The sequence below is a fragment of the Prionailurus bengalensis genome, chromosome B2, assembly GCF_016509475.1.
Source record: "Prionailurus bengalensis isolate Pbe53 chromosome B2, Fcat_Pben_1.1_paternal_pri, whole genome shotgun sequence".
Taxonomy (NCBI): Eukaryota; Metazoa; Chordata; class Mammalia; order Carnivora; family Felidae; genus Prionailurus; species Prionailurus bengalensis.
The window spans coordinates 134,787,075-134,814,902 of NC_057349.1; the positions used below are offsets into that span (position 1 = coordinate 134,787,075).

At 37.5% G+C, this 27,828-nt stretch overlaps 1 protein-coding gene across 4 annotated transcripts in view; it reads left to right on the forward strand.

Moving 5' to 3' along the window:
• TAB2 (TGF-beta activated kinase 1 (MAP3K7) binding protein 2) overlaps window positions 1–22,588 on the forward strand; it is a 63,571-nt gene extending 40,983 nt beyond the window's left edge. For 2 of the 4 annotated variants that reach the window (XM_043592579.1, XM_043592580.1), the window contains exons 4-7: window positions 7,573–7,733; window positions 7,950–8,043; window positions 9,364–9,444; window positions 20,620–22,588. In XM_043592579.1, coding sequence (XP_043448514.1) covers window positions 7,573–7,733; window positions 7,950–8,043; window positions 9,364–9,444; window positions 20,620–20,762 — 479 coding nt within the window. In that variant the 3' untranslated portion in view covers window positions 20,763–22,588. The remainder of the gene's footprint in view (window positions 1–7,572; window positions 7,734–7,949; window positions 8,044–9,363; window positions 9,445–20,619) is intronic. The other 2 variants (XR_006299076.1, XR_006299077.1) reach the window with 2 other exon arrangements.
• Window positions 22,589–27,828: the final 5,240 nt, after the last annotated feature.

Below are 27,828 nucleotides of genomic sequence, written 5' to 3' on the forward strand. Positions count from 1 at the left end.
TTTTTTAATCATCCTTGTTTCATATTCAGTGAACTCCTGTTGAAAGGCTTATTTCTCCCTTCAGTTCTGGAAATCCCCTCCTGAGTCCTGAGTTTTTTCCATTATCTCTTTCTAGAGCTTCTCTTACTCAGCTATTCAACATCCTATACCAACCTTCTACTTCTCATAGCCCTGTCCTCAGATATTCTACCTCCTTATCTTTCCCATTATGTAATTCAAGAGGTTTCCTTAATTTTTGTTCCAACCCATGTATGAAGTTTTCATTTCAGCAGTGATGTTCTTAATGTCTAAGAGCTATTTCTCGAATTCCTTTTTCATAGCAGACTATTGTTGCATGGGTGCATGAATGTCTCAGATCTCTTAATGATGCTAGTTAGAATTTAAGTTTTCGTCTAGCTCCTAAATCCTCTCTGCTTGATCTGGGTTTAGTCTTTCTCTTTGTTTATATAGATCTTTGACATGTCAGACGTTTCTGAAATGTATGGTGATCCATGGCTGTTGGTTCATATTTAAAATTTTTTTTCTTAATGTTTACTTATTCTTAGAGAGAGAGACAGAGCGCCAGTAGGGGAGGGGCAGAGAGAGAGGGAGACACAGAATCTGAAATAGGCTCCAGGCTCTGGCTGTCAGCACAAAGCCGGACACAGGGTTTGACCTCATGGACCGCGAGATCATGACCTGAGCCAAAGTCGGACGCTTAACTGACTGAGCCACCCAGGCACCCCAATTTATATCTGAGAATGAAAGACTGAGAAAACTAAGTGGAAACCTATGTGAGAACAAGGGACTTGTCACTTGGGAGACTTTGCTACGTGATGAGTGAGGAGCCAGCTACTAGGAGAGAACACTACCATCACGGCCTAATGTTGTTTGTATATGGGGACCAGCTTGAGAAATCCATGTTGGGTGGCCTTGAGAATAGACATGCAACTGTCTGTCCCACAGGATAGGGTAAGGCCGACTGTTGCATAAACAGATATCCAATTAAAGGCTTATTTCCTTAACTTAGGCCTCCTGTTGTCACCTGCAGTCTTCAGTCTGGAGCCTCAGTAGGTCTCTGCAGTGCAGATGAGCTGCTTCGTTGTCCGAGATTGTAGCTTTCCCCACCCTCCTTCATTAGCCTGCTATTCCATCTACTTTCAGCCTTCCAGAAATTTGTTGAAATCTCTTGTCCATTAATTGCCTTTTTCCCATTGTTTGTTGTTGTTGGATTGATGGTTTTATTCCTCTGTCATTGTCTTGGGGTTTCAGGAGGTGGAAAATTATATAAATACAATGTTTAGTCATCTTTAAATGGAAGTCCTGGCTAACATTGATTCTTCATAGCCTGGCTTTTTAAGTCCATATTTGTCTATATCTAAATGAATGACAAGAATGGAGAGAGAATTTTTCCTTTAGCTTACCCATGGAAGTCTGTGTAACAAATCACCCCTCCTCCCTTATAAATACGTATTACTAGATAGCACATGAGCCCAAATTATCCTTATGTGTGGTTGATGTCATTGTGTTTGTAACACTTTCTTAACATGTCAAAACAAAGAAACAAAACCCAAAAACCAGTCTCAGGGATTTCTCAAATCCCTTTTCAAAGCCATTTCTTGTAACAGAGGTGAAATTTTCTAGCCTCACCCCACAACTGCAGCCCAATTTTGTAAGCCTGCCTGACTCTCTTTCTAAGCTAATTCCCTTCTTTTGGACGCCAGAAGTATAATTGTCATGTTTCTTGCTCTGTAGTTAACACTCACCCTTTTTTCATTTCGTGGGGCCTGATCAGAGCAAAAGTGTCTGTAAACAAACACTGTAATGACTTTTCTTCATTATGAGTCTAATAAGGGTTCTTAATGATATGTACTGTGTAATGGTTTATATGGTGAAGGTTAAAACTGGAGACAGACCACAACGAGAGAAAAAGTTTATTACCTTTAGCTGAATTTTCATAGTGATTCATCTTGACACCCCTATTTTGTCATTCATCTTCCTGAGATTTCTGTCTAAAACTCCCAAGCCACAAATGAAAAGTGAACTGGGCACATAAAAATCCAGGCACTTAGAAGAAATAATTGCTAAGAAGTAGAGGGTCATATCTCTTTCCTACTATCTTCAGAGCACTTTTTATCTTGTTTATAATTAACAGACATACTTAAGAGATCCTGAAGAGTCTATAAACTACATTTTTCATTCCTAAGTAATATAATATAATATAATATAATATAATATAATATAATATAATATAATATAATTATAACTCTGTTCTAAGATTTTGTCTTCACTGGAAAGAAATCTCTCAAACAGAATTTGAGGTCATGGATTCACAGTATTTTACTTTCGGGGTTCAGTCTAATCATAAATGTATCTTGCCATTTTTCCCCAAAGGCAAGCCATCTTCAGCCATTGCAGAAACTCCATTCTTTGTGAATCCCCAGGGATGTAAATAACATTTTTCTATTGCAGAAACATTCTGAAGAATTTACTCCTTAGCTTCAAAATATGCCCACAACCTTCAGCAGCTGTGGCTGCTTCAGTGACTGTGGCTCCTCTATTTTTCCTCAAATTTTTTTAACCAGATTTCTGCCTTGTTAAAGGATCTCTGCTACCAATATTGGCCTTCTCAGCTCTGTGGTATACTTTCCTATTTTGGTAGAAAGGATTACTAATACAGAGAATTACTGGGAAGAGTGCTTAGCCCCCGTCCTAGAATGTATGTCCTGAGATGGATTGGTTGGAAAATAAAATTGAAACAGAAATAAAGTTGGATGGTTGGTACCTTCCCCCTCCACACTTTTATCACTAAGAACCCTCTTTATGTCTCATATTTTGCCCTAAAGTCATCTTTTTCTGAAATGAATATTACTACACTCGCTTTATTTCAATTTTACATACTTGCCTGCTATGTCACCTTCAAAACTTCCAAGTGGCCTTCAAGATGGTGTCTGGTTTTCAGCAGTTTGACTATGATGTGTTTGGTTTTTGTTTAACTACTGCTTGGAGATCTCTGGGTTCCTTTGATCTATGATTGATTGTCTTTCATTAATTTTGGAAGATATTTGCCCATTGTCTCTTTAAATATTTCTTCTGCCTTGTTTTTCTCTTCTCTTTAACTGATTACATGTATATTAGACTTTTTGATATTTGTTCTTTTTTCCACTTTTTTCCTCTTGTTTGGGCAATTTCTGTCTTCCAAGTTAACTGATTCTTCTGTATCCAGTATGCTGGTAAGTCTGTTGAAGGAATTCTTTATCTCTGATACCATATTTAATTGCCAGCATTTGACTCTTTTTTTGTGTAATTTCCATTTGTCAGATTATCTGTTGGGTCCTGCCTGTTTGCTATCCGTCTTTTTAACTAGATTTTTTTTTAACATATTAATCATAGTTATTTTAAAATTCCCTGTCAGGTGGTTCTAGCATCTGGATCATCTGTTAGTATGGTTCTATTGATTGCTTTATCTCTTGGTGAGAAGTTGGATTTTTCTCTTGCTTTTCTGTGTGTCTCATAATTTTTTGTTGAATGCCAGTATTGTATGAAAAAAAAAAAAAAAACAGAAGAGACTGAGATAAGCAGTATTTGCACCCGGAAATGAGAACAGCTCTTTTTTTTTTTTCAGGTTATTAGTGTGAAGACTTTAGTCAATTCAGTCAGGCCCGGAGCTGGATTTGGGTTTTGTTGTTAATCTTTAGTGTACCACTGCCTTCAAGTATCTCCAGCAATTGACTGCTCTTACTTTGCATCTCTTAGAGTGGTACCCGAAGTGCAAACTATTTATTTTACTTTAGTCCTTTTACTTCCGACCTTTCTGTGCTATGATGGGTCCCAACGTACTCAGACTTCCTAATATGATCAGCAAGTCTCCACATGATCTGATAAAGGGCCAAATAGTAAACTATGTCTGATTTTGCAAGCCATGCAGTTTGTCACAGCTATTCAGCTCTGCTGTCATAACACAATAACAGCCATAGACAATAAGTAAACAAGTGAGCATAGCTGTATTCCAGTAAAACTTTTTTCACAGAACCGGCAGTGAGCCATACTTGTCCAGTGACCATAGTTTGTTGGCCACTCGTTGAGAGCCTTGTTCTTCCACACCATCACCACCCTCCCCACCACCACCATCACGCCCCCAGTCTCTCCTACCTCTGTAATGTAAGCTCTGAAAGGGCAGGGATTTTTGCCTGTTCTTTGATTTGACAAGTAGGCTCTCAACATAATAAAAGAATGGGTGAGTGAATTATATTGTGTGTTTCTTATGAACAGTATATAGCTGAATTTTAAAAATTTAGTGTGCTGATCTCTTGTATCTAAACAAATACATTTAATTAAATTGCAGTTGTGATTACTGATATATCTGGGATTATTCTTGTCAAATTTTTTTTCTACCTCTTTCTCTTTTTTCCTCCTTTCCTGCCATCTAAGTTTAATCAAATTTTCATTCTCCTTTTGTTCAGTCTTTTTATTTAGAAGCTACATTCTATTTAGCTTTCTCTAATAGTGATCCCTACACATTTAGTGTGTGTGTGTGTGTGTGTGTGTGTGTGTGTGTGTGTAAGTAGGCTCCACGCCCAACCTGGTGCTCGAACTCACAACCCCCAGTTCAAGAGTCACATGCTTTACCGACTGAGCCAGCCAGGTGCCCCTAACATGTAGGTTTGGTTTGTCAACATTTTAGAGTATTCTTCCTGAATACTTTCAAGACCTTAGAATGCTTCTCTGGGCTTCGTATTTCCAATTTCTTGTTATTTCTTAATGTTTTAGTTTTACTTTGTTTTAAGCAGTTTATGCCACCCTGCCCACTGCCATGGTCTTTCCCCTTTTTTTAGAGTTAGAACTTTAGATTTGTTCACCTATTCTTTCCTTTTGTATTAATCTCCTTCTTATAAAAAAAAACATAATTAGTAGTTCTTTCAGCAGCAGCTGGTGGTTGGTGAATTCCCCCAAACTTTACCTGAAAATGTTTTTGCATCCATGCTCGGATAATTTAACTAGATGATCAAGTTATGCTATTATCTTTGAGAATCTGTTATTTCTCTTCTTTAGTTTTAGAAGTTTCTTCAGCAAGCATCTCTTCAAAGTTTGCCCCTTCCTATCCGTTGTCTCCTTCAGGAACTCCTTTTTTGATTTATGTGAGATTTTTTCACCCCTCTTTCATGTTTTCTGTCACTTTATCTCTGTGTTCTGGGTAGTGATCTTAGGCTTATCTTCCAGATCACTAGCTGTGTCTTTGACTGTATACAGTCTACTGTTTAATGTGTTTGACTTTTTCATTTCAGTGGCTACTTTTTATTTCTAGAGGTTGTTGATGGTACTTTTGCAAATCTGTCTCTTTTATTCATAGTATCTTTTACTGTATTTTTACGTACTCTGTTATCACTGTAGTCATCTCAGGCTTTTATATATAGCTTCTTTCAGACTATTACATAATCTCTAAGTTTGGAGGGCCCCTTCTAGGCCATGGATCCTCACGGGAGATCATTTTCTTGTTTGGTCAGACTTGTCTTTTGAAAGCTTCTCTTTATGGAAAGGATGTTTCCTCCACGGACCCCATGGTAATAGCTTCCTGGCGGTGGAAGTGGCTTGTCACGGCAGCTTGCACTTGCCTCTGCCCACCCCTCCCAGCAAATCACCAGCCTGGGGCTCATTGGCGTCAGTATTTCTCACCCTGAGGTTCTCTCTCTGCCCTTAAGATATAAATTTTGACCACTCAGATGTGTTTTAACTTGGGTTTCAATTTCTCAGGAAATCTCTACTCATCCCTGCTTCATAAAGAATACTGAAGAATATCTCAGATATGTATCTTATTTTAGAATTTCAGCATAAATATCAACCATCATTTGGTCATCAGAGGATATTAAAGGATTTAGTCATCAGGGAGAAAATAATCACTAATTTGAGCAAATTTCTAATTAATGCCCCATGAGACATGTTGTTGGCAGGTGGTTAGAGTTTAGAAAGGATGTTATTCCCCATTTTCCTTTGCTCTGTCCTTCATTCTTACTGCAGTCCTGCCTCCGTCTTTTCTTCTCTTTCTGTCTCCCTCCATAACAGCCCACATCCTCATCTTTTCTTAAGAAAATAAACCCTACCATAGAATTCTTATATTTTGGAAATAGAGAGGTAAAGCTTCAGTTCAAATAAATAAGTCAAATTGACAAAAGCCTGACAGAACAAGCTTGATAGGTAGGGATGTACTATAGACACAGCAGGTTTTCAACCAGGAACATGTGTACCTCCAAGAACACCTCCCTGCATTTACAGAATATATATTAAAATGGGAGAAAGGTTAACAGGGTTTTCATGTTTATCAGAATCAGCCATGCTTTTTAAAACTTGAAACATAATGCCCTAGTATTTATTTCTTCCAATTAATAAGAAAGGAAAATTATAGAGGGAAGCATTTGTGGATTATAATAGTGTCAGATTTTGTTGGGAAAAATTCTCTACTGTTTAAAGTTAATTTTGAAGTCCTTGATCCTAACAGCCTCCCAGACTCCACACCCTAATTCTGGTTCTAGAATACAGTACTCGATTGGCCTGAATATGTCTTAATATGCCATAGCCTTTTCCTTATTTTTTTGATTCTTAGAAAATGAGGTTTAAAAAATTAAGTAAAATAAAGAAATCTGAGTTTAGTTTAAGATGACTGTTTAGCATTAATCCAACCTGTTTAATCTACTTGACTTCTTCATTTTAATAACTATTTTTCATTTTTAAAGATTGTTAATTGTACTTTTCTAAATCTGCCCGTTTTCTCATGGTAGAATCATCCCACATTGCCTTTTTATAGAAGTAGATAAAGGCGTCTTCACTTCTAGCCCAGTATCCTAAAAAACAAGGCCCACATTTCCCAAGGATTGATCCCAAGAACACACACTAATTTTTTGGCTTAATAAGGTTTCCCAAGCAGCTTATCATTCATGCTACAAGATTGATTGCATACTTTCTTTCTTTAAAAACCTTAGGAAAATATTTTCACAAAATAATAGTGATTTCTTTAAATGGTATCATTTTTACTTCGTGATTTGAACAATTTAATGTTAGCATTTAACACTTTAATGTTAATATTCATGTGGATTGAAATCAGTCTGTCTTATTTGTTGGCATTCATCAAAATGGTTTGGCTTAACCCACATTCTCTTCTAAAATGTCCATAAAGTGTTCACATTAGAATACCTTATGCATAGTCCAAACATGTCAGGCTTCTTGGAGTAGGTCTTTTCTTTCAGAGGGTCAGACGCAAATTAAATAAGAGTGAGTAGGTTAATTAGCTAGACCGGAGCCTTTATAGAAGTAATAGGCTATAAATGCTGTCCTTAGCCACAAAGTGGATTTAGCCAAACCGGTTTTTTTTAATCTTTAAATGAGTAGCAACATTTGTCTGCTTAAATAATTAAAATAATTTTCAAGTTACAATTTTTTAAATTTTAAGTGTTCAAACTCAAAATATTTTGTTTTAGTGTATCTTTGGGATTCTTGGCATACTCTTGATTGTCACAGAAACACCATTTGTTTTCCCGAAGCTGCTTAAAGGTTAATTGACGGAAGTGAGTGGGTCCTCATGTGTGCTAATATGTGTTGCAGCTCTGTTGGTACACCAGAAGGCCAGAATGGAACGACTTCAAAGAGAACTTGAGATTCAAAAGAAAAAGCTGGATAAACTAAAATCTGAGGTCAATGAAATGGAAAATAATCTAACTCGAAGGCGCCTGAAAAGATCAAATTCCATATCCCAAATACCTTCAGTAAGTCTTTCTGTAATTCTTGTGACCTCTGTGCTTGGGAACATGAGAATAGGCAATCTGTCAGAAGTATAAAGAGTTGATCTAGTTTTCTAGAAATGCTCCTATTAACTCAGACTTGTTTCTTTGCCCTTACCTTCCCTTGCCAAACTCCACGCTTTCTTACCTAATGATAAGAGAATCCAATGTAGATCCTTCTCACACGGAATTATTTTTCAGCTCGAAGAAATGCAGCAATTGAGAAGTTGTAATAGACAACTCCAGATTGACATTGACTGCTTAACCAAAGAAATTGATCTTTTTCAAGCCCGAGGTAAAGTTCAGTGCATACTCAACTGAAATTCATTGTATTAATTTATCAACTCTTTTCCTGTGGCTGAAAACAAACTTCTCAGTTGTAAGCTTATTGTCTCAGATTTGACTTTGGAGCCAGATAGTACTAAAGAACTATTGTGTTTTTCTTCCCCACCCCCACTCCAAAAGAAATTATATATTTGGTTTAGGAGTAATTTGATAAAATTTGTATTATTCAAACCCGCTTTAGTCGTGTGTTAAGGGAAGACAGTAATTAGTATGTCTGGCTGTGCCATCAAAAGTATTACTGTTATGTATTAGTAGAATCTATAATATTTATTGTAATATTTATTAAGATTAAAATAGAGGTATGCCTATGTCTCTTTCCTATTGCTGTTTTTCCTTTTACCTCTCAAGAATCATGCTTTTTTTAAAAAACGTAATTAAAAGGCATCCCCACCCTACTGGCACTGTCTTAATTAATAAAAGAGAGTAAAAGTATGGCCTGTACTTTTTTAGAACAACTTATTATGAAGCTTGAGCTATTAGTGATAAGCCGTAATTGCTTATTGTAGTAAAAAAAAAATCTTGACAGTTTAATTCAGTTCCATAGACAGCTGAAAGGAAATTTTATAACTTAAACCTAATTCTGAAGTTAGGGAAATAATAGAATGTATGAAATGGAAAAGATAGAAAAAAGGAAGGAAGCCAACAAAAAAGAAGTCCTTAATTACTCTTGAGTGTGTGCCAAAAATCCATCAAACTGAAAGGTGGTCGTTGTGTTTCCTTTTAAAATGTTAATAAGTCATGTTTGACATTCATAGAAAATGCCATATTTAACTTTAAAGAGAGAAAAAGGAATTTAGTGCCAGTCTAGCAACTATAGTTTTTGAACCTGTTCCTTTTATTTAACATCTGAACCATTATATTACATTAGTGTAAGGTTTTAATACTTATTTGGAACCAAGCTATTTATTTAGTTGCTTAAGACCATGTTTGATTGTTTGAAAATATATTTTAAATTGTTACATTTTAAGTTATTTTAACTTGTCATATGGAATAGTGGTCTAGTTCTATGTCTGTCACTGTCTTACAGTTTCATTTGGCTTCTTCCCTCATTTACCACTTAGACCTCTGTTGTGAGTAGTGTATTATACCTTCCTCAGCTGTTTTGACATCCTTACATGTAATTTGAGATTAGAAGTGCAAAATAAATGAAAGACATTTCTTCTATTTATACTGTGATCTTTTTTAGAAAGAATATGTTTGCTTTTGAAAAAATAAAATTAAGTATTTTTGAGCTATAAACATTGATATATTTACTTTTTATATATTTCAGGACCACATTTTAATCCCAGCGCTATTCATAACTTTTATGACAATATTGGATTTGTAGGTCCTGTGCCACCAAAACCCAAAGGTTAGTGTCTCCATTAAGTGTGAAAACCATTACATCTTGAAAAACAAGACTTTAGAAAATTTTGTTTTTAGCAACCTTCCACTCTAGAAGTGCTTCAAACATTGGCATTCATGGATGAATTCATCAGGAAGATAGTTGCTTATTTTCACTTATATGCTGGGGATGGGAAAGGATGCAAAAGTGTTATGTACTTAGCTCTTTAAAAGTAATATGCAGGTCCTTAGGATTCATTATATACCCCTCTAAAACAGCAAGTCTTGGCAAAAGAAATCATCAGGTGCAAAAATTTGTACTCTTTAAAATTTTAGATAAATGAAGAGGAAGACACCTTAGGGAAGTTTACTTTTCGTGAGTATTCTGTTGATGCATAATTCTGCATAATGAAAATACTCTAAATTCCAAATGAATCATTTTTTAAAACTAAGGGGTACCTAGGCGGCTGAGTCGGTTAAGCATCTGACTCTTGATCTCAGCTCAGTCTTGGTCTCAGGGTTGTGAGTTCAAGCCCTGCATCGGGCTCCACGCTGGGTGTGAAAAAAATTTTTTTTACCTACTATCATTTTACATCATTGATAATCAGACCATATGCACACCAAACCAAGATGTCAAAATAGGTGTGTGGATTTTTTTACTCTAGGAATTAAAAGAGAGAAATGATAACAAGAATGAATAGGTATGTTACTAGCTCTTTGGTTTGTTAGAAGACTTTTCACATTAGCACTCAGTGGAGTTCTCTCCACTCCGTCATTTTTGTTTAAATATAATTGTATTGGGCCTAGCTGTACCATCTTTTTTTTTTTTAATTTAAACGTTTCTAAACATAGTTAGCTGGAATGCAATGAACTATTATTCCAGAGCAGCAAAAGTGAGATTAGGGCATTTGTCACAGTAAGCAGTGGTTAAAATACTACATGCTATTTGGATGTTAAATAGAGTAAAGAAAACAGTGGCATAGCCTAGCTTCTTAAAATAAACAAAGTGGGTATTTCAGACTCTGAATAAGTTGCTTTAATATAATCTTTTCACTCTCTTTTGAAAAGTAGAATTGTTCTTATAAAAAGATTCCTGTTTTACTTCTACTTAATCCAGTACTTATGAATTGAGAGTAGGAGGGAGTATAGATGGAAGGTAGTTGGAAAGGAGGTGAAATGGAATCAGTCATGACAGTTGTTGAAGCAGGATAAGTACATGAGGGCTTAGTTTACCGTTCTCTCCACTACTGTATATGCTTGAAGTTTTTTGTGATAAGAAGTAAGGAAACGTGGAACGGTGAAAGCAAAGGATGGGAAGCCTTTCCTTAAATTTACAACATATCAAGGGAAGGGGTCCAACATGGTGTCCTAGGAAGACTCTGAACTTACCTCTTCCACAAACACACCAAATCTACACCTACATATGTATGGAGCAGTTCCACCTGAAGAAGAACGGGGGGCTCATTGAACAGCTCTGCACGACAAAGGGTAGAAGGACCACATAGAGATTGGAAAGAGAGACAGAGACACAGGAACCATGGGAACCCCACCCCCTACACTACAAACTGCAGTAGGGGGAGATAGCACTGAGGAGCCCACGCACAGATTTGCCCACCTGGCCCCAGAGGAAAAACAGAAAATAAAACAAAGATGTGGTTTAAAGGGCAACGGGAATATAAGTGAGGAAAACCCATTTACCAAACCTAGAGCATCCACCAAATGGTGAGGGAACTGCTGCAACTCTCTGGGGTCAGAAGTGCCAGCAAGTACCATGTTTACCTTCTCCCACCACTATGATAGCACAAATGGGAGCAAAGTCTAGCCAACCTGCCCTCTCAGCAAGACTCGGGCCTCTTCCCACACCAGTTCTAGCCATCCTTCCAAAATGGCCCCAAGCGCCTATGCCTACCTGAGCTCCAGCCATCCCACCAAAGGGCCCCAATGCAGTGCGCACTGGTAGACGCCCAGCCTGCACCCACTGCAGTTCCAGCCGTCCCACCAGGGCACCTCTGCATGGAGTACCCTGGGTCTCCGCTCACACCTGCTACAGGCTCCAGCCAGCCAGCCAAAGCTGCCGGGCACACACATCTTTATGGGGACATTCCTACACAAGGCCACTCCTTCAAGACTGAAAAAGGTCTTTTTTTTCTTTTGCCTAATTCATTGAAATAAACACAGAAAATCAAACAAAATGAGACAGAGGAATGTGCTCCAAACAAACAAAGACAGAACTACAGAAAAAGGAACTAAATGAAACAGAAATAAACAATCTACTTGATAAAGAATTCAAAGTAATAGCCATAAAGATGCTCACTGAACTTGAGAGAAGAATGGATGAGTTCAGCGAAAACTTCGACAAAGAGATATAAAATGTAAAAAGAATCAGAGTTAAAGAATGCAATTACTGAAATGAAAAATACACTGGAGGGAATGAGCAGATTAGAGGATGCAGAAGAATGGATAGACCATCTGGAGTCAGGGTAATGGAGACCACCCAAACTAAACAGCAAAAGAAAAAAAGGAATGTTTTAAAAAAGGAGGATAGGTTAAGAGACTTCTGGGACATCAAGAATAGTAACATTCAGGGGCACCTGGGTGGTTCATTCAGTTAAGCATCCAGTTTCAGCTCAGGTCATGATTTCACGGTTTATGAGTTCAAGCCCTGCATCAGGCACTACGCTAATAGCCTGGAGCCTGCTTCAGACTCTGTGTCTCCCTCTCTCTCTGCCCCTCCCCTACTCATTCTTGTTCTCTCTTTGTCTCTCTCTCTCTCTCTCTCTCTCTCTCTCTCTCTCTCTTTCTCTTTCTCTCTCTCTCTCTCTCTCTCAAAAATAAACATTAAAAAAATAATTTAAAAAAATAGTAACATTCATATTATGAGCATCCCAAAAGGAGAAGAGGGAGAGAAAGGAGCAGAAAACTTATTTGAAGAAATAATAGTTGAAAACTTTCCTAACCTGGGGATGGAAACAGACATTCCGATTCAGGAAGCACAGGGAGTCCCAAATAAAATAAACGCAAAGAGGTCCACACCAAGGCACATAATTAAAATGTCAAAGATTGGGGCGCCTGGGTGGCGCAGTCGGTTAAGCGTCCGACTTCAGCCAGGTCACGATCTCGCGGTCCGGGAGTTCGAGCCCCACGTCGGGCTCTGGGCTGATGGCTCAGAGTCTGGAGCCTGTTTCCGATTCTGTGTGTGTGTCTCTCTCTCTCTCTCTCTCTGCCCCTCCCCCGTTCATGTTCTGTCTCTCTCTGTCCCAAAAATAAATAAACGTTGAAAAAAAAAATTTTTAATGTCAAAGATTAAAGATAGATAACCTTAAAAGCAGTAAGAGAACAGGAATTAATTGTATATAGGGGAAAAACTCCATAAGACTCGGCTGATTTTTCAGCAGAAACTTTGCAGCCACAAGGGAGTGGCATGATATATTCAAAGGGCTGAAAGGAAAAAACCTACAACCAAGAATACTACTTAGCAAGATTATCATTTAGAATTAGAGAGGTAGAGTTTCCCAGACAAAACTTAAGAGTTCACCACCACTAATCCAACCTCATAAGAAAGGTTAAAGGGACTTCTTTAAGCAAAAAAGAAAAGACCGTAACTAGAAATAAGAAAATAATGAAATGAAAAAATTTCCCAGGTTAAAGCAAACTTATGGCAAAGATAGTTGATCAGTTGCTTATAGAGCTTAGTATGCAGGCTAAAAGACAAAAGTAAAATCAATTATATCTAAAGAAAATTAGTTAAGGGATTCACAAAATAAAAAGATAAAATATAATATCTACATAAAACATAGAGGAGGGAGTAAAAATGTAGTGCTTTTAGAGTATGTTCAACTTAAGCAATCATTGACTTAATATAGACTGCTAAATACTTAGGATGTTACATATGAACTTAATGTTAACCACAAACCACAAACCAATAATAAAGACACAAAAAGTAAAGAGACAGGAATCCAAACACAACACTAAAGAAAGTAATCAACACATGGGAAGAAAGTAAGAGAAGAAACAGAGAAGAACTACAAAACCAACCAGAGAACAACAAAATGGCAATAAGTACATACCTATCAGTAATTACTTTAAATGTAAATGGTCAAAATCCTCCAATCAAAAGAAATAGGGTGACTAGATGGATAAAATAACAAGGCCCATGTATATGCTCCCTACAAGAGACTCACTTCAGACCTAAAGACACTGAAAGGGATGGAAAAAGATACTCTGTGCAAATAGAAGAAAACAAACAAACTGGGGTAACAATACTTATATCACACAAAGTAGACTTTTTTTTAAACATTTTTTTTTTAATTTTTTTTTTCAATGTTTATTTTTGAGACAGAGAGAGACAGAGCATGAACGGGGGAGGGGCAGAGAGAGAGGGAGACACAGAATCTGGAACAGGCTCCAGGCTCTGAGCGGTCAGCACAGAGCCCGACGCGGGGCTCGAACCCACGGACCGTGAGATCATGACCTGAGCTGAAGTCAGACGCTTAACCGACCAAGCCACCCAGGCGCCCCTTAAACATTTTTTTTAATGTTTATTTATTTTTGAGAGAGAGACAGAGACAGAGTGTGAGTTGGGGAGTGGCAGAGAGAGAGGGAGACACAGAATCCAAAATAGGCTCCAGGCTCTGAGCTGTCAGCACAGAGCCCAACACGGGGCTCGAATTCACGGACCACAAGATGATGACCTGAGTCAAAGTCAGATGCTTAACTGACTGAGCCACCCAGGTGCCCCCAAAGTAGACTTTAAAATGAAGACTGTAATGAGACAAAAAAGGGCGTTATGTAATGATAAAAAGATCAGCAAAAGGATATTACAATTATAAATACTATGCACCCACCAATAGAGCACCTAAATATATGAAACAAATATTAAGAGACATAAAAAGAAATTGATAGTCATACAATAAGAGTAGGGAACTTTACAACCCCACTTACATCAATGGATAGATCTTCCAGACAGAAAATAAGGAAACATTGGCTTATGAACAACCCATTAGATGACATGGACTTAACAGAAAATTTCATCCAAAAGTAGCAGAGTACATATTTTCAAGTACACATGGGACATTCTCCAGGATAGATCACATATTATGCCTTAAAACAAGTCTCAGTAAACTTAAAACTGAAATGTGAAGCATCTTTCCAACCACAGTGTTATAAAACTAGAAGTCATTTACAGGGAAAAAATTGGGGAAAAAACAAATATGTGGAGGCTGAACAACATATTAAACAACCAATGCATCAATGAAGAAATCACAGAGGAAGTAAAAAAATACTTGCAGACAAATAAAAAATGGCAACACAGTTTCAAAATCTCTGGGATGCAGCAAAAGCAGTTCTATGACGGAAGTTTATAGCAACATAGCAATATAACCTCAAGAAACAAGAAAAATCTCAGATAATCTAACCTTACACCTAAAGGAACTAGAAGAAACACAACAAAACCAAAATTAGTAGAAAGAAGGAAATAATAAAGATCAGAGTAGAAATACAATAGAGTCTAAGAAAAACAATAGAAAAGATCAATGAAACCAAATCTAGTTTTTTGAAAACATAAGCAAAATTGATAAATCTTTAACCAGACACATCAGGAAAAAGAGAGAGGACTCAAAATCAGAAATGAAAAAGGAAAAGTAACAGCCAACACCCACAGATATACAAAAGATTATAAGAGATTACTATGAGAAATTATATGCCAACATTTCGACAGCCTAGAAGAAATGGATAAATTCCTAGAAACAAACATTATTCCAGGACTGAATCAGGAAGAAACAGAAAATCTGAACATTTCAATAACTTAGTAACGAAATTGAATCCGGAATCAAAAAACTCTCAACAAACAAAAGTCCAGGACCAGATGGCTTCACAGGTGAATTCTGCCAAACATTTAAAGAAGAGGTAGTACCTATCCTTCTCAAACTATTCCAAAAAATAAAAGAGGAAGGAAAACTTGCAAGTTTATTCTACAAGCCCAGCATTATATCCTGATACAAAACCAGACCTTTTAAAAACACTACAAAAAAAAGAAAAGGAAGGGAGGGAGGGAGGGAGGGAGGGAGGGAGGAAGGAAGGAAAATTACAGGCCAGTATCCCAGATGAACATAGATACAAAAATCTTCAACAAAATATTAGCAAACTCAGTTTCAACACTACACTAAAAGGATCATTCACCACAGTCAAGTGAGATTTATTACAGGGATGCAAGGATGGTTTAAAATCTACAAATCAATCAACATGATATACCACATTAACAAAATGAAGCATAAAAACCATATAATCACCATAATAAATGCCGAAAAGGCATTTGACAGAATTCAGTATCTGTTCATGATAAAAACTTTGAACAAGGGGTCCCTGGGTGGCTCAGTCAGTTGAGCGTTTGACTCTTGATTTCAACTCAGGTCATGATCTCATGGTTCATGAGATCGAGCCCTGTGTCAGGCTCTGCTCTGAGAGCACAGAACCTTCTTGAGATTCTCTCTTTTCCTCTCTCTCTTAAAATAAATAAACATCAAAAAAAAAAAACTTTAAACAAAAGTGGGTTTGGAAGGAATATACCTCAACATGATAAAGGCCACATATGACAAACCCGCAGCTAACATTATAATCATTGGTGAAAAGCTAAAAGCTTTTCCTCTAAGATCAGGAACAAGACAAGGATGTCCACTTTTGCCATTTTTATTCAGCATAGTACTGGAAATCCTAGCTGCAGATTCAGAAAAGAAAAAGAAAAGGCTCCAAATTGATAAGGAAGGAGTAAAACTGTCTCTATTTGCAGATGACATAATGCTATATATAGAAAACCCTGAAGATGCCACCAACAAAACTGTTAGAACTAATAAATGAATTCAGTAAAGCTGTAGGATACAAAATTAATATGCAGAAATCTATTGCAGTTCTATATACTAGCAACAACGTAGCAGAAGAGAAATTAAGAAAACCATCCCATTTATAGTTGCATCAAAGAAAAGTAAAATACTTTGGAATAAATTTAACCAAGAAGGAAAAAATACCTATACTCTGAAAACTATAAGACATTGCTGAAAGAAATTGAAGACAACACAGACAAATGGAAAGATGTATCATGTTCGTGGATTGGAAGACTTAATATTGTTAAAATGTCTGTACTACCAAAGCAGTCTACATTGAGATTCGGTGCAGTCCCTATCAAAATACCAATAGTATTTTTCATAAAACTAGAACAAATAATCCTGAAATTTGTGTGGAACCTGAAAGATCCCAAAGAGCCAAACGAATCTTAAGGCCAAACCTGGAAGTATCAGAATCCCAGATTTTAAGATACGGTACCAGCACAAAAATAGACACATAGATCAATGAAACAGAATAGAAAGCCCAGAAATACCCACCCATATATCATCAACTAATCTACAACAAAGGAGGCAAGAATATAAATGGAGAAAAAATAATCTCTTCAATAGATGGTATTGAGAGTATTAGACACCTACATGTGTCTAAGGAAAGAAACTGGAAAAAAAAAAAAAAAAGGAAACTGGACCACTTAAAAATAAACCCTAAATGGATTATAGACCTAAATGTAAGACCTGAAACCATAAAATCCCTTAAAGAAAACACAGGCAATAATCTTTTGGACATTGGCCTTAGCAACATTTTTCTAGATGTGACTCCTCAGGCAAGGGAAACAAAAGCAATATTGGGACTACATCAAACTAAAAAGCTTTTGCACAGCAAGGAAATCACCAACAAAATAAATAGGTAACCTACCGAATGGGAGAAGATATTCGCAAGCAGTATATCTGATAAGGGCTTAATATCCAAAATAGAAAGAACCATACAACTGGACACCAAAAAAACCCCACACATCATCCAATTTTAAAACGGGCAGAGGACCTGAGTAGACTTTTTCCAAATGCTACAAATCACTAATCATCAGGGAAATGCAAATCAAAACTATAATGAAGTAACACCATTCAGAGTGGCTAATCAAAAAGACAAGAAGTAAAAATTAAAAACTCAATTTGAAAAAGACCAGAAATAACAAGTATTGATGGGGATGTGGGAAAAAAGGGAACCCTTGTGTACTGTTGGTGGGAATTTAAATTGGTACAGCTACCATGGAAAACAGTATGGAAGTTCCTCAAAAACTAGAAATACCATATAGTCCAGTAATTCCACTGCTGGGTATTTACCCCAAGAAAATGAAAACATGAACTTGAAAAGATACATGCATCCCTATGTTTATTGCAGCATTATTTACAATAAGCAAAATATGGAAGTAGCCTAAGTGTCCATTGATAGATGAATGGATAAAGAAGATGTGGGGTGTGTGTGTGCGCGTGCACATGTGCACAATGGAGTATTATTCAGCCATAAAGAAGAATGAAATCTTATCATTCATGACAATATGATGGACCTAGAGAGTATTATGCTAAGTGAATAAATCAGAGAAAGACAAATACCATATGATTTCATTTATATGTGGAGTCCAAAACAGCAACAACAACAACAACAACAACAACAACAACAAAACAGATGCAGACTAATAAATACAGAGAACAAACGGCCTCTGGGGTGGAGGGAGATGGGCAAAATAGGTAAAGGAGATTAAGTGACACAAACTTCCAGTTATAAAATAAGTAAGTCACAGGGACAAAAAGTACAGCATAGGGAATATAGTCAACAATATTGTAGTAACTTTGTGCGGTGACAGATGGTAACTACGTCATGATGAGCATTGTGTAATGTATAGAATTGTTGAATCACTATGTTGTATACCTGAAACTACTAGAACACTGTATGCCAACTATCCTTCAATTTAAAACATTCATAACATGTCAAATGATGAAATATGGCATATTATTATTTCCAAAAAAAGAAAGAAAAAAATTCTTACTAGCTTGTTCGCAAAAGATAAAAATTTGTATGCTATTTTGGGGAAATATAGAATCAAACATTCTTCCCTTAGGGCTAAAATAGAGAAGTATTTATTAGTTTCATTTATAGAGGTTTATTTAGTTTGAAATGATTTTACAGTTCTGCTTTACACTGCAGTGTTGTTTTTTTTTTAACGGCTAAAATTAGTGTGGAAATCACAAGCCATCCTTTGCAATCCAACTTCCTCCTTTTAAATTCTGGTTTCCAAATACCTCTAATAAAAAGATTGGTAAGTTTAAGTACCAAATGAGATTGTGCAGATATAAGAAAACCATTGGAGATTTTTCATTTAAAAAAAAAAAAATTGTAGGTCCCTAGGGACGCCTGGGTAGCGCAGTCGGTTAGGCATTCAACTTTTGGTTTCAGCCCAAGTCATGATCTCACAGTTTTGTGAGTTCGAGCCCCCATCAGGCTCTGAGCAGGCAGTGCAGAGCCTGCTTGGGATTCTCTCTCTCTGCCCCTTTCCCACTCGCACCTCTTACTGTCTCTGTCTCTCTCAAGATAAATGAATAAAGCTTAAAAAATTTTTTTTTTAATTTGTAGGTCCCCTATTGATTACCTTAGATATCTAAATAATGAAGATAATGCTGGTGTTTAATAATAGATTGAAATGTTAATACGAATAGTACCCCTTCCTAAAAACTTTTGTAGTTAAACAAAAAGGATAGACAGAGTTTTTTAAATGTGCCAGGTAGGAATGTTTTCTAACACCTAAGTGAGACCAAAATTCTAATAAGTAGGATGGAGCCCGAGATTAAAACAATTATTCAATAAAAGTGTTTCCCAAATATGAAATGTGAAATCATTTTAAATGGTAAAATGTCAAAATAAATCTTAACTATTTATTTTAATGTGGGTAGGAAACATTAACTAGTATTTTCAGACCCTTGATTTTTCAAATATTTTCATTTACAAAACCCTTAATTAGATATTTTTAACTTACTCGATTTAAAGAAAATTACTGTATAAATAACACTTTCGGTTGCTCGTGCATATGGCAAAAATTGTCATGATGCCTAAAAATTGCTACCAATGCCTGAAAGTCGACAGTTTTGCAATAAAGTAAGTATTCTTTCAGACTAATCAGTAAAAAAGATGCTGCCGAAGGGGGACAGAATACCAAACATCACTTAATTATTTTAAATTTGTTATAAAAACTTGACTTCCTATATTTTATCTACTAGATACCGCAGTGTGTATTTTAGGTTATCTGAAAAGCTACCATTTAGTTACCAACTCAGTAGAGTAGGTGGAATTTGCAAATTAATAGACGGCATTTTAACATAGTTTGAATCTTTACACTGTAAACCTCAGCAGGAGATTCCAGCAAGCAACATGTGCTTCTTTTACCTTAAACCTCCCTGACTAATTTGCAGCAACTCTGTCCTAACATTTCTAATGGGATTCCCACAAGAGTAGTTTCATAAATGTAATTTCATCTTAGATACAGCCTTGGAGGAATATAATTATTCTTGATATTTAAGATACCTTAATCCTTTCAAGCAGTCTAGAACATCGGCCTCTTAGAGCTGCAGTGGCTTTAGTTTATGAGAAAGATCAGACCTGGAGGGTATGTGGTTTATCTGAGATCACAGAACAAAGCCATGAATGAGTAGCAGACCCAGGAACAGAACTTCACCTCGTGTTCTTTCTACTGTTCCATAATAAGTAGGATTTTAAAATGAACTGAGAGATAAAGGATGGTAAAGTGTTTATACTCAATTTGCTTCTCCAAGTCTTATTGTTGAGACAGTGAGGATTTGAGAAATTAGCTCATCTTTTTATTTTTATTTGTGTTGGTCAAGACTTACATTCTTAGCAGATAGAGGACGTTTAACAAAAAGGTCCATTCCTGGAAGAAGACAGAAATAAAAATACTGCTTCAGTGGGGAATGAAACTCTAGCATTAATGAGATATAAACTTTGTCAGTATTGCAGTAGGATGGATACCTTTTCCCAGTCTTAAGGTGACATGGGAATTTGCTGTTGGGTCCCCTGTGAGTTGATTTCGGTTTTCTCCTGCTATATATAAATTGGAGAAAAGATGCTCTTTTCCCCTGAAGGACATAGCGGGGTGACCCCGTCATGTCCCTGTTGGCTCCCCGGCACAGAGCACCGGCTCCCTAGAGGTTGGAGAGAACGGAGCTTTGTGTCCGTTTCGGGTCGAGGCTTCATTTGCTTGACAGGCTGCTTTCCTGCTGTGCAGTTACAGGTGTCTAAAGTTGCCAGTAATTGATGACTTTGTGCTTTTTGCTTCTAAAATCATTCTTTTGCTTCCTTATAGATCAAAGGTCCACCATCAAAACACCAAAGACTCAAGACACAGAAGATGATGAGGGGGCTCAGTGGAATTGTACTGCCTGTACTTTTTTGAACCATCCAGCCTTAATCCGCTGTGAACAGTGTGAGATGCCAAGGCATTTCTGAGCCAAAAGGCCCTATATCTCTAAAACCACATCTGAAGTTCAAGAAACTAGTCTGTCATCAGGGGAAAAGTTTCACTGCTACATAGGATTTTGTCAAATTGAAGGTGTGACAGGATGGTGTTGTGCTAATGGTAAATGTCAGCCCACAGAGCTAATAATACCTCAGTCTAATGTCATGGGCAGTTGAAATTCATCACATGAAAGGTAATCTGCTGAAAGACTTGGTTGCCCGCTGCCTAACCATGTACAGTGTTACCAGTAGCCCGTTATGGATACTTCTCAATCTATTAATGCCTAGGTGTTCCCAGTACCTTTTCCCCCTCATGTCACTACTGAATTTTGACAGGAGGCAGGAATAGAACGATGGCTTTTTTTTTTAAAGCTTTCGGTGAAACACTACAAACATGAAGAAAAGGAACAAGGTTTAACTATTTAAAAACTGTTTGCTGCCGCATGGTGCCAATGGATGGGGGAAGAACTTCATGAATCTGTGGTACTCCTGGCCTTGTCTTTGTCTTCCCTGAAAACGTCTCCACTCTGTGAAGCCAGCATCTGGGCTCTAAAGATGAAAAGGAAAGCAGCGTGCATTGTCTGTACAAACATGCAGTGAAATATCCCAAAGCTTTTCCTGCTGTACAGATCTCTCGAGTCTGCTTTAAGTGATTTCTTTTCTTCTTTATTATTTTCTTATATTTCTATATGTATAGTGTAATAGTCTTTTGTTAACTAATTTTCTTTTTTCCTTTTAGTGATTAAGCACGATCATGTCCCTTTTTAAGCCTTACCTGAGAGAAGCAATGCCTTAAAATAAAAAAAAGCATTAATGAAATGAAGCTGTGCACAAAATAACCTTCCTCTGCTCACTCTGTACTTTGCCCTCATGAGTGCCGATGTTCTGTGAAGACATTCAGATGCTGCCCAGTGAATTGCAGGAAATATTCCAAGACTTACGTCGATAAGTCACACTATCTGTACTGACTTCGGCAGTGGGTGGCACAACGGTGTTTGATCTCCCACAGGGAAGCTTAAAACAAAAGGTATTTTTAACCCACTGACAGAGCAACAAGGTTGAGCTTGCTCCATCTGCCTGGTGTCCCACAGAACTCTCACGGGAGATTACGATCGGGAAAGTACAGTTTGCAAAACCAGCAACAGCGGCCGTACCTACAGCCCTGGTGTGGGGAGAAGTTTAAATGCTTTACTGTTGGGGCAGTCCGTTTCTAAACCTGAAAACCTGTTGGTGGCAGTATCATGCGTATTTATAAAACGAGGCTAGTCATATTTAGGACAACTGAAGGAAAGCTGGAAAAAAGAAAAACAAGCAAACTTGAACACTGAAGCAACCTCAAGCATCTCTTTATTTTGATGATCTATTTTTATAAGGAAAATAAATATTCAGATGATCGGGAATGTATATAACTAAATGAAATCAAGAAAAAGAAATAACAGTATGCATTTAAGAGCAGAATTATGAAATTATCTATCAGTGCTTAGAACGGGGCTAAGGGAAGTGCTGAAATGTAGCAAAAAGGTAGGAGATAATGTTGACTGTCACCCATTGTAAATGTCTGCAAATGGATATTTTTTAAATAGGCAGGATTATTACAGGTGATCTGTATGAATGTCAGAGCCTCGACTTCCGGGCTTTGCATCTTGTATATGGGAAGAAATAGGACAGTCCTAGTTAATTAGCCCATAGACCCAAAGCCCTTACATTTGATACGTTTTGTTTTAAAACTAGGCCTTGTTTTTCAGCTTCATCTGCAGTTCTATGTGAAGATTGATAAATCAGTTTTTACTTGTTTTATTAATAAAACGTAATTTGGATATCTTGAGTTGATGGTTTTGTGATTTAGCTGGGTAAACTATCTTTGTAACAGATAAGTTATTTATAAAAATTAAAAAACTTATATTCTAATGTGGATTTTGTGACTTGTTTTTAAAGTCTGTGGGACAGAAGACAGTTTCTACCCCAGCCGAACATTTGATAGTTAATTGAAATCAGAGAGAACTCATTCCCTAGAGTCTTCTCGTGACAGATGGCATTCAACTGCATTTCTTGGATGATTTTTCGCCATTTCCTCAGGCTTCTTAACTAATGAAAGAAAGCGACCCTGTTTCAACTGAGCCAAAAACAATGTAATACTGCTTCTTTTTCGTCGTTACTCCTTTTCCTTTCATTTCTTTTTGGGTTTTTACCGTTTACCTCATTGGAAGCGTGATATCTTGGGCCATTAGGCTGGAGGAGTCACTTAGTATCTACTTTATCCCATAATGTGTAGGTGCTGGGGATCCCAGTGGTGCTTCTCTTGAAGAGAATCTCTATATTAAGACTTCCCGAAAAATATAACTTGGTTTTTCTGAGTATGAAAAAAAGAAAGTAGCGTTTGCTGATCTCTTTATGTCGTAACCGTAGAAAGCCCTGCCTTGCCTCGATTTGTGTTTTAAACCTAGTGAGACAGAAATACCCTTTGCCAAGGAATATGAGGCCTGGACTTGCTGGTGGTCTGGAAACCACCTTCAAGAATTACTGCACTAAAGTAGAATTACGGACACTAAGAACCTCAGATGGAAAGATGGACTTCTGTTTCTCATCACTGTTATCCTTGGGTGTTGACGTTCTCTTATTTAAAGGTGAGGTGGGCAGTTAGTTCGGGGAGCCTGGATTTCTCAGAAAAGCTTATATTAACACAATAGTGGCCAGTGTATGCTCTTATAACTAATACATTATGCAAAGATGTATGTCATATTGCAGGTTTTTGTGAAAGTATGAAAATTAATTTTTCTTTAAAAATTTACATTTACTTTAAAAAAAATTTTTTTTATTTTTACATTTATTTATTTTTGAGAGACAGAGAGACAGCGCGAGCAGGGGAGGGGCAGAGAGAGAGAAGGAGACACAGAATCAGAAGCAGGCTCCAGGCTCCGAGGTGTCAGCACAGAGCCCGACGCGGGGCTCAAACCCACGAACCGTGAGATCATGACCTGAGCTGAAGTCAGACGCTCAACCTACTGAGCCACGCAGGCACCCCCCATTTACTTTTTTAAGTGACCAATCTAGATGAATCTGCAGCCTAATATTGACTTTATATTGGAGAATTGAAATTGTGCACAGAATCATATCCACAGGTAGTCAAAACTATGTTGGTTATTAACTTTAAACGTATTTTAAAGCATTTTTAAACCACAGACTTCCCTGACATTTCATCATACCTCTATCCCAGTTAAATGTTGACGGGACAGTCCAGTGAGCAGTGATGGGTTTAAGAAGTGAATGGTGTAAGCTATAATATTCAGTCCCTGAGTGATTGAAGTTGGCTGTATTGCCTTAGAAAATGATGTTAAATCTGTAGTGGCACTGAAGGCCGTTCCAGATTTAATACCTTCATGCTGGGTGTTAGCATAACTTCCCTTATGATATTACAAAACACTTCTATTTCTCTGTGACAAACATATTTTTGACTCCAGTTTTTAGAAGCTACAATTATTATATCCGTGTTACTTGAAGATGAAATGGTTTGAGGCTGCATTTTAGTTTTTATTGCTTCCACCTGAAGTAAAGCAACTGCGAGAAAAGACTTCTAAAGAAAACACAATTTTGTAGCTTTATATTTGTTAAAGGAGGATTTTCCAACCCTCAGTATGCAATAGACTGGGTTTGTTTTTTTTGTTTTGTTTAAGAGAATGTAGTTAATCATACAGAAATGATTGCTGTAATACCTTGTCTTTACAACTATAAATTTCTTCCTATATTCTAGTTTCAAAAATAGAACTGCCCTGTTACAATGGTTGATTGACTTACCTAGTTCTTTAGAAAGGTTGTGAAAGCACTTGGAGGCTATTGATTTTTTTAATTTCGGTATAGTTAACATACAGTGTTCTATTAGTTTCAGGGATAAAATATAGTGAGTTAACAACTCTATACTCTGTGCACTTGCATTTTTAGCACTATGGCACCTTGTTTCCTAGACCACTCATCTTAAGAATCAGGCCAGTTGAGGTCCAATTCTGGCATCTCCCTAGATTTACCCTGTAATCCTAGGATAGTTCCTTGCTTTTATTTCCCTGCCTTGTTAAATGAAGATAATTATATTAATTATGTTAAGCCTGCCTCACAGGGGTGCTGAGAGCCTTAAGGTGAAACTATCTGAGCCAACCCGATCTCACTAGGAACTTCCCTATCCTTAAGCAGTGGGTCATGTTTTTGAATGGGTTTTGTTGCATTTTTCTCATCAGTGTCAATGAATGAAACGGTAAGTTTGCTATTATTTGTCTGAAGTGGCCTAGGGACATCACGGTGGACCAGAATTTGGGATTTCGGTCACTGCGGTTAAATTACTTCTTGCCTTTTAATGTCAAAAAGTTACTTGTTTTGCCAAGATTATCAAAGGCTAACCTGAAGATCAAGTGTGTTTATATTTCTGTTGTGTGTCCAGCTATCTAAAGAACGTGTATTTTATGGTGGAGTATGACATGATTTCTCCAGGAAAATAAACACTTTCTTCAAAGGACTTACTCCAGTGTTTGCACATTTGCATATTTGTCTCAAGGCTGAAATTGACCGAAGGTACACGTCATTCTAGCCTCTCTCTTTCCCAATCCCCTACTTTACCTCCTTTTTTTCCCCTTTAGGGCAGGAATACATCCTTCCTCTGACCCAAACTATATTCCAAAAGTGTTTATTGACCCTCATAGCACAGTGGGCAAACACTAAAATATTTCCGCCATGGAAATGCTTTCCAGAGATTTTTAAAAGAAAAAAAAAAAACAAAAAAACAGACTTCCATTCCCACCTGTGAGCCCACCCGTCATTTCTTACAGCTAAGTGCCTTTTTCACACTGCTCTTCCTGGTTCTCCTGCCTCCTGTTTCTTATTCTTCCTTGCACTGTGCAGCCAGGGTTAGAGGTAACACCATGCCCATGCTCCCCTGTTTAGAAATCTTTATTGTTTCCTGACAATAAGCTGACTGGGTTTACTTGTAAAATTCTGTAGCTTGGCTTCAGGATGGTTTGTTACTTTCCAACAGAATACTCTTAGAACAGTCAGCCTGGTCACTTCCCTTAGCTTTAGGGCACATCCCCACCAAGGTACTTTTGTCCATTCCACTTCCTCTCTCTCTCTGAGTTTAAACCTTCAAGGATCAGGTCAGGGGTCAAGGTCATGAGGCCTTCCCAAGCTACCTTCTTGTGGCACTTGCTATATTTTTTGCCCACTTGGCATTTATTGCTGCTTTGACCTGTCCATTCATAAACTGACAGGGTAGGTATTAAGACGTAGCCCTTTGTGTCTCCACAGTAAATACCCGTATGCATAGAAAGAGGTCCGTAACTGTTGATGGTGATGATGATGATTGAGGGCCATTTCTAACATTTAAACGATGGGTACAGCCACTTTGAATTTGGTATATATTTCACATAGGACCAATATAAGTTACAGATTCCCAGGCCAGCCAGTAGTTAATAGGAATGCTTTGCATTTAAAATACTAGGATATGGCACAATGCTATTGGGATATGTAAATGCAACAAAATAATAGGATGTTTCAGTTATCTTCTGTGTGGAAAAGTAGAGACCTTTGTGGATATTCTGGAAAATACAGACATTGGCATTTGAAATTGAGGCCCCTGATTCTGTTCTATCTGATTTTACTTCAAAGCTTAAATTTTGCCTTTTCTTGGCTTCTTGTTCTTAGACATGATAAGGATCAAAAAAACTTTTTAACTCACAACTGAAGCAGAGGGACGTGAGAGAGTTGTTGTTTTTTTTCTGAGAACACTGGTCAAGAGAAGAGGGAAAAAAGAAAATTGAATGAAGAAGATGTAATAACCCTCTCCTCCTTTTTCCCAAGAAAGGTGAAAAGGCAGGCTTCTGGCCAGGTGCATGATAGCAGAGAGTGTATTTGTGAATTGCGTATGGAGGACCAACACACTGCCTGTGTGATGAGTGCCATCAAATGTACGTTCTATTACCAACAGTAATTAACTACCTTTTGGGTTTTTAATAGAATTTCAAAACCCATATGCTGAAGAACCAGATTCTTTTCCACAGAACAGTCTACACATTTTAGAACTACCAACCCGGGCAACCTGGCTCTACGAAGCCACTGAATGAGAAGTCGTACACACAATCTCATTGCAGTGAATGATCATAGGTGGTTTTTGTTAAGACTGTGAAGTGTCCCAAAGTTACAATTATATTTAATATCAAAAAGCAAAAACATACAGCAAAGTGTTTGGAACTTGCACACTTGTATTCCTCTCTTTACCAACCACAATCTCTCTTCCATCATTCATAACCATTAATAACCTACGGTTAAATGCAGTGGGTTCACATTACATGGAACAAATGGCCCCCACATTCTAAGTCAAGTGAAATAAAGAATAAGCAGGACTCACTGAAAACCTTAGGCCAACTGTCACTTTTTCCTCTGAGCATCTGTGCTGTGGAATCTACATTTGCTGCAGTGCAGAGATCGTGAGGACCCCCTCCCCAGAGTCATACAAGGCTTTCATTTTCATGGCATTTTGACAGACCCGTCCATCCACAAGTAAAAGGATTTTATTGCTGTAACGCGTGTCACTGATTCTATTTCCTCTGTTTTCTACAGGCGTGATACTGAGAAAAAAAAAGTCCTTCATTCTCAGAAAGTGCAGGTTGGTAACATTTCGGCTTTGTCCTCTCTAGACAGAATGACGAACTGCCTTCAGTCTTTCCTTACACCATCTGTTTTAGTGAGGGTCTAGCTTCCTCTACCATGTTTTATGGAGTATAGTGGGGCGTGGGACCTCTTGCGTCCTGATTTGTTTGGAGAATGGGCTTAATGCTTGTCTTCTGGTGAGGGAGCAGAATGGCCATAGTGATGCTTAGCCCCAGGACCAAACTGTGATTCAATCTTGCGAGGTCAGAGCATCTCTTCTTAGCACATCCTTGAGTGGCCAAGAGCGCATTTTCCTAGCCAAGTAGAAGTGACTACCTCATGTTTCATTTACCTGTTTCCTCTCACGGATGTAATCAAACTGATCTGACAAGATCTCCTTCAGCAGATAAATTGTCTGCTATGCAGTATT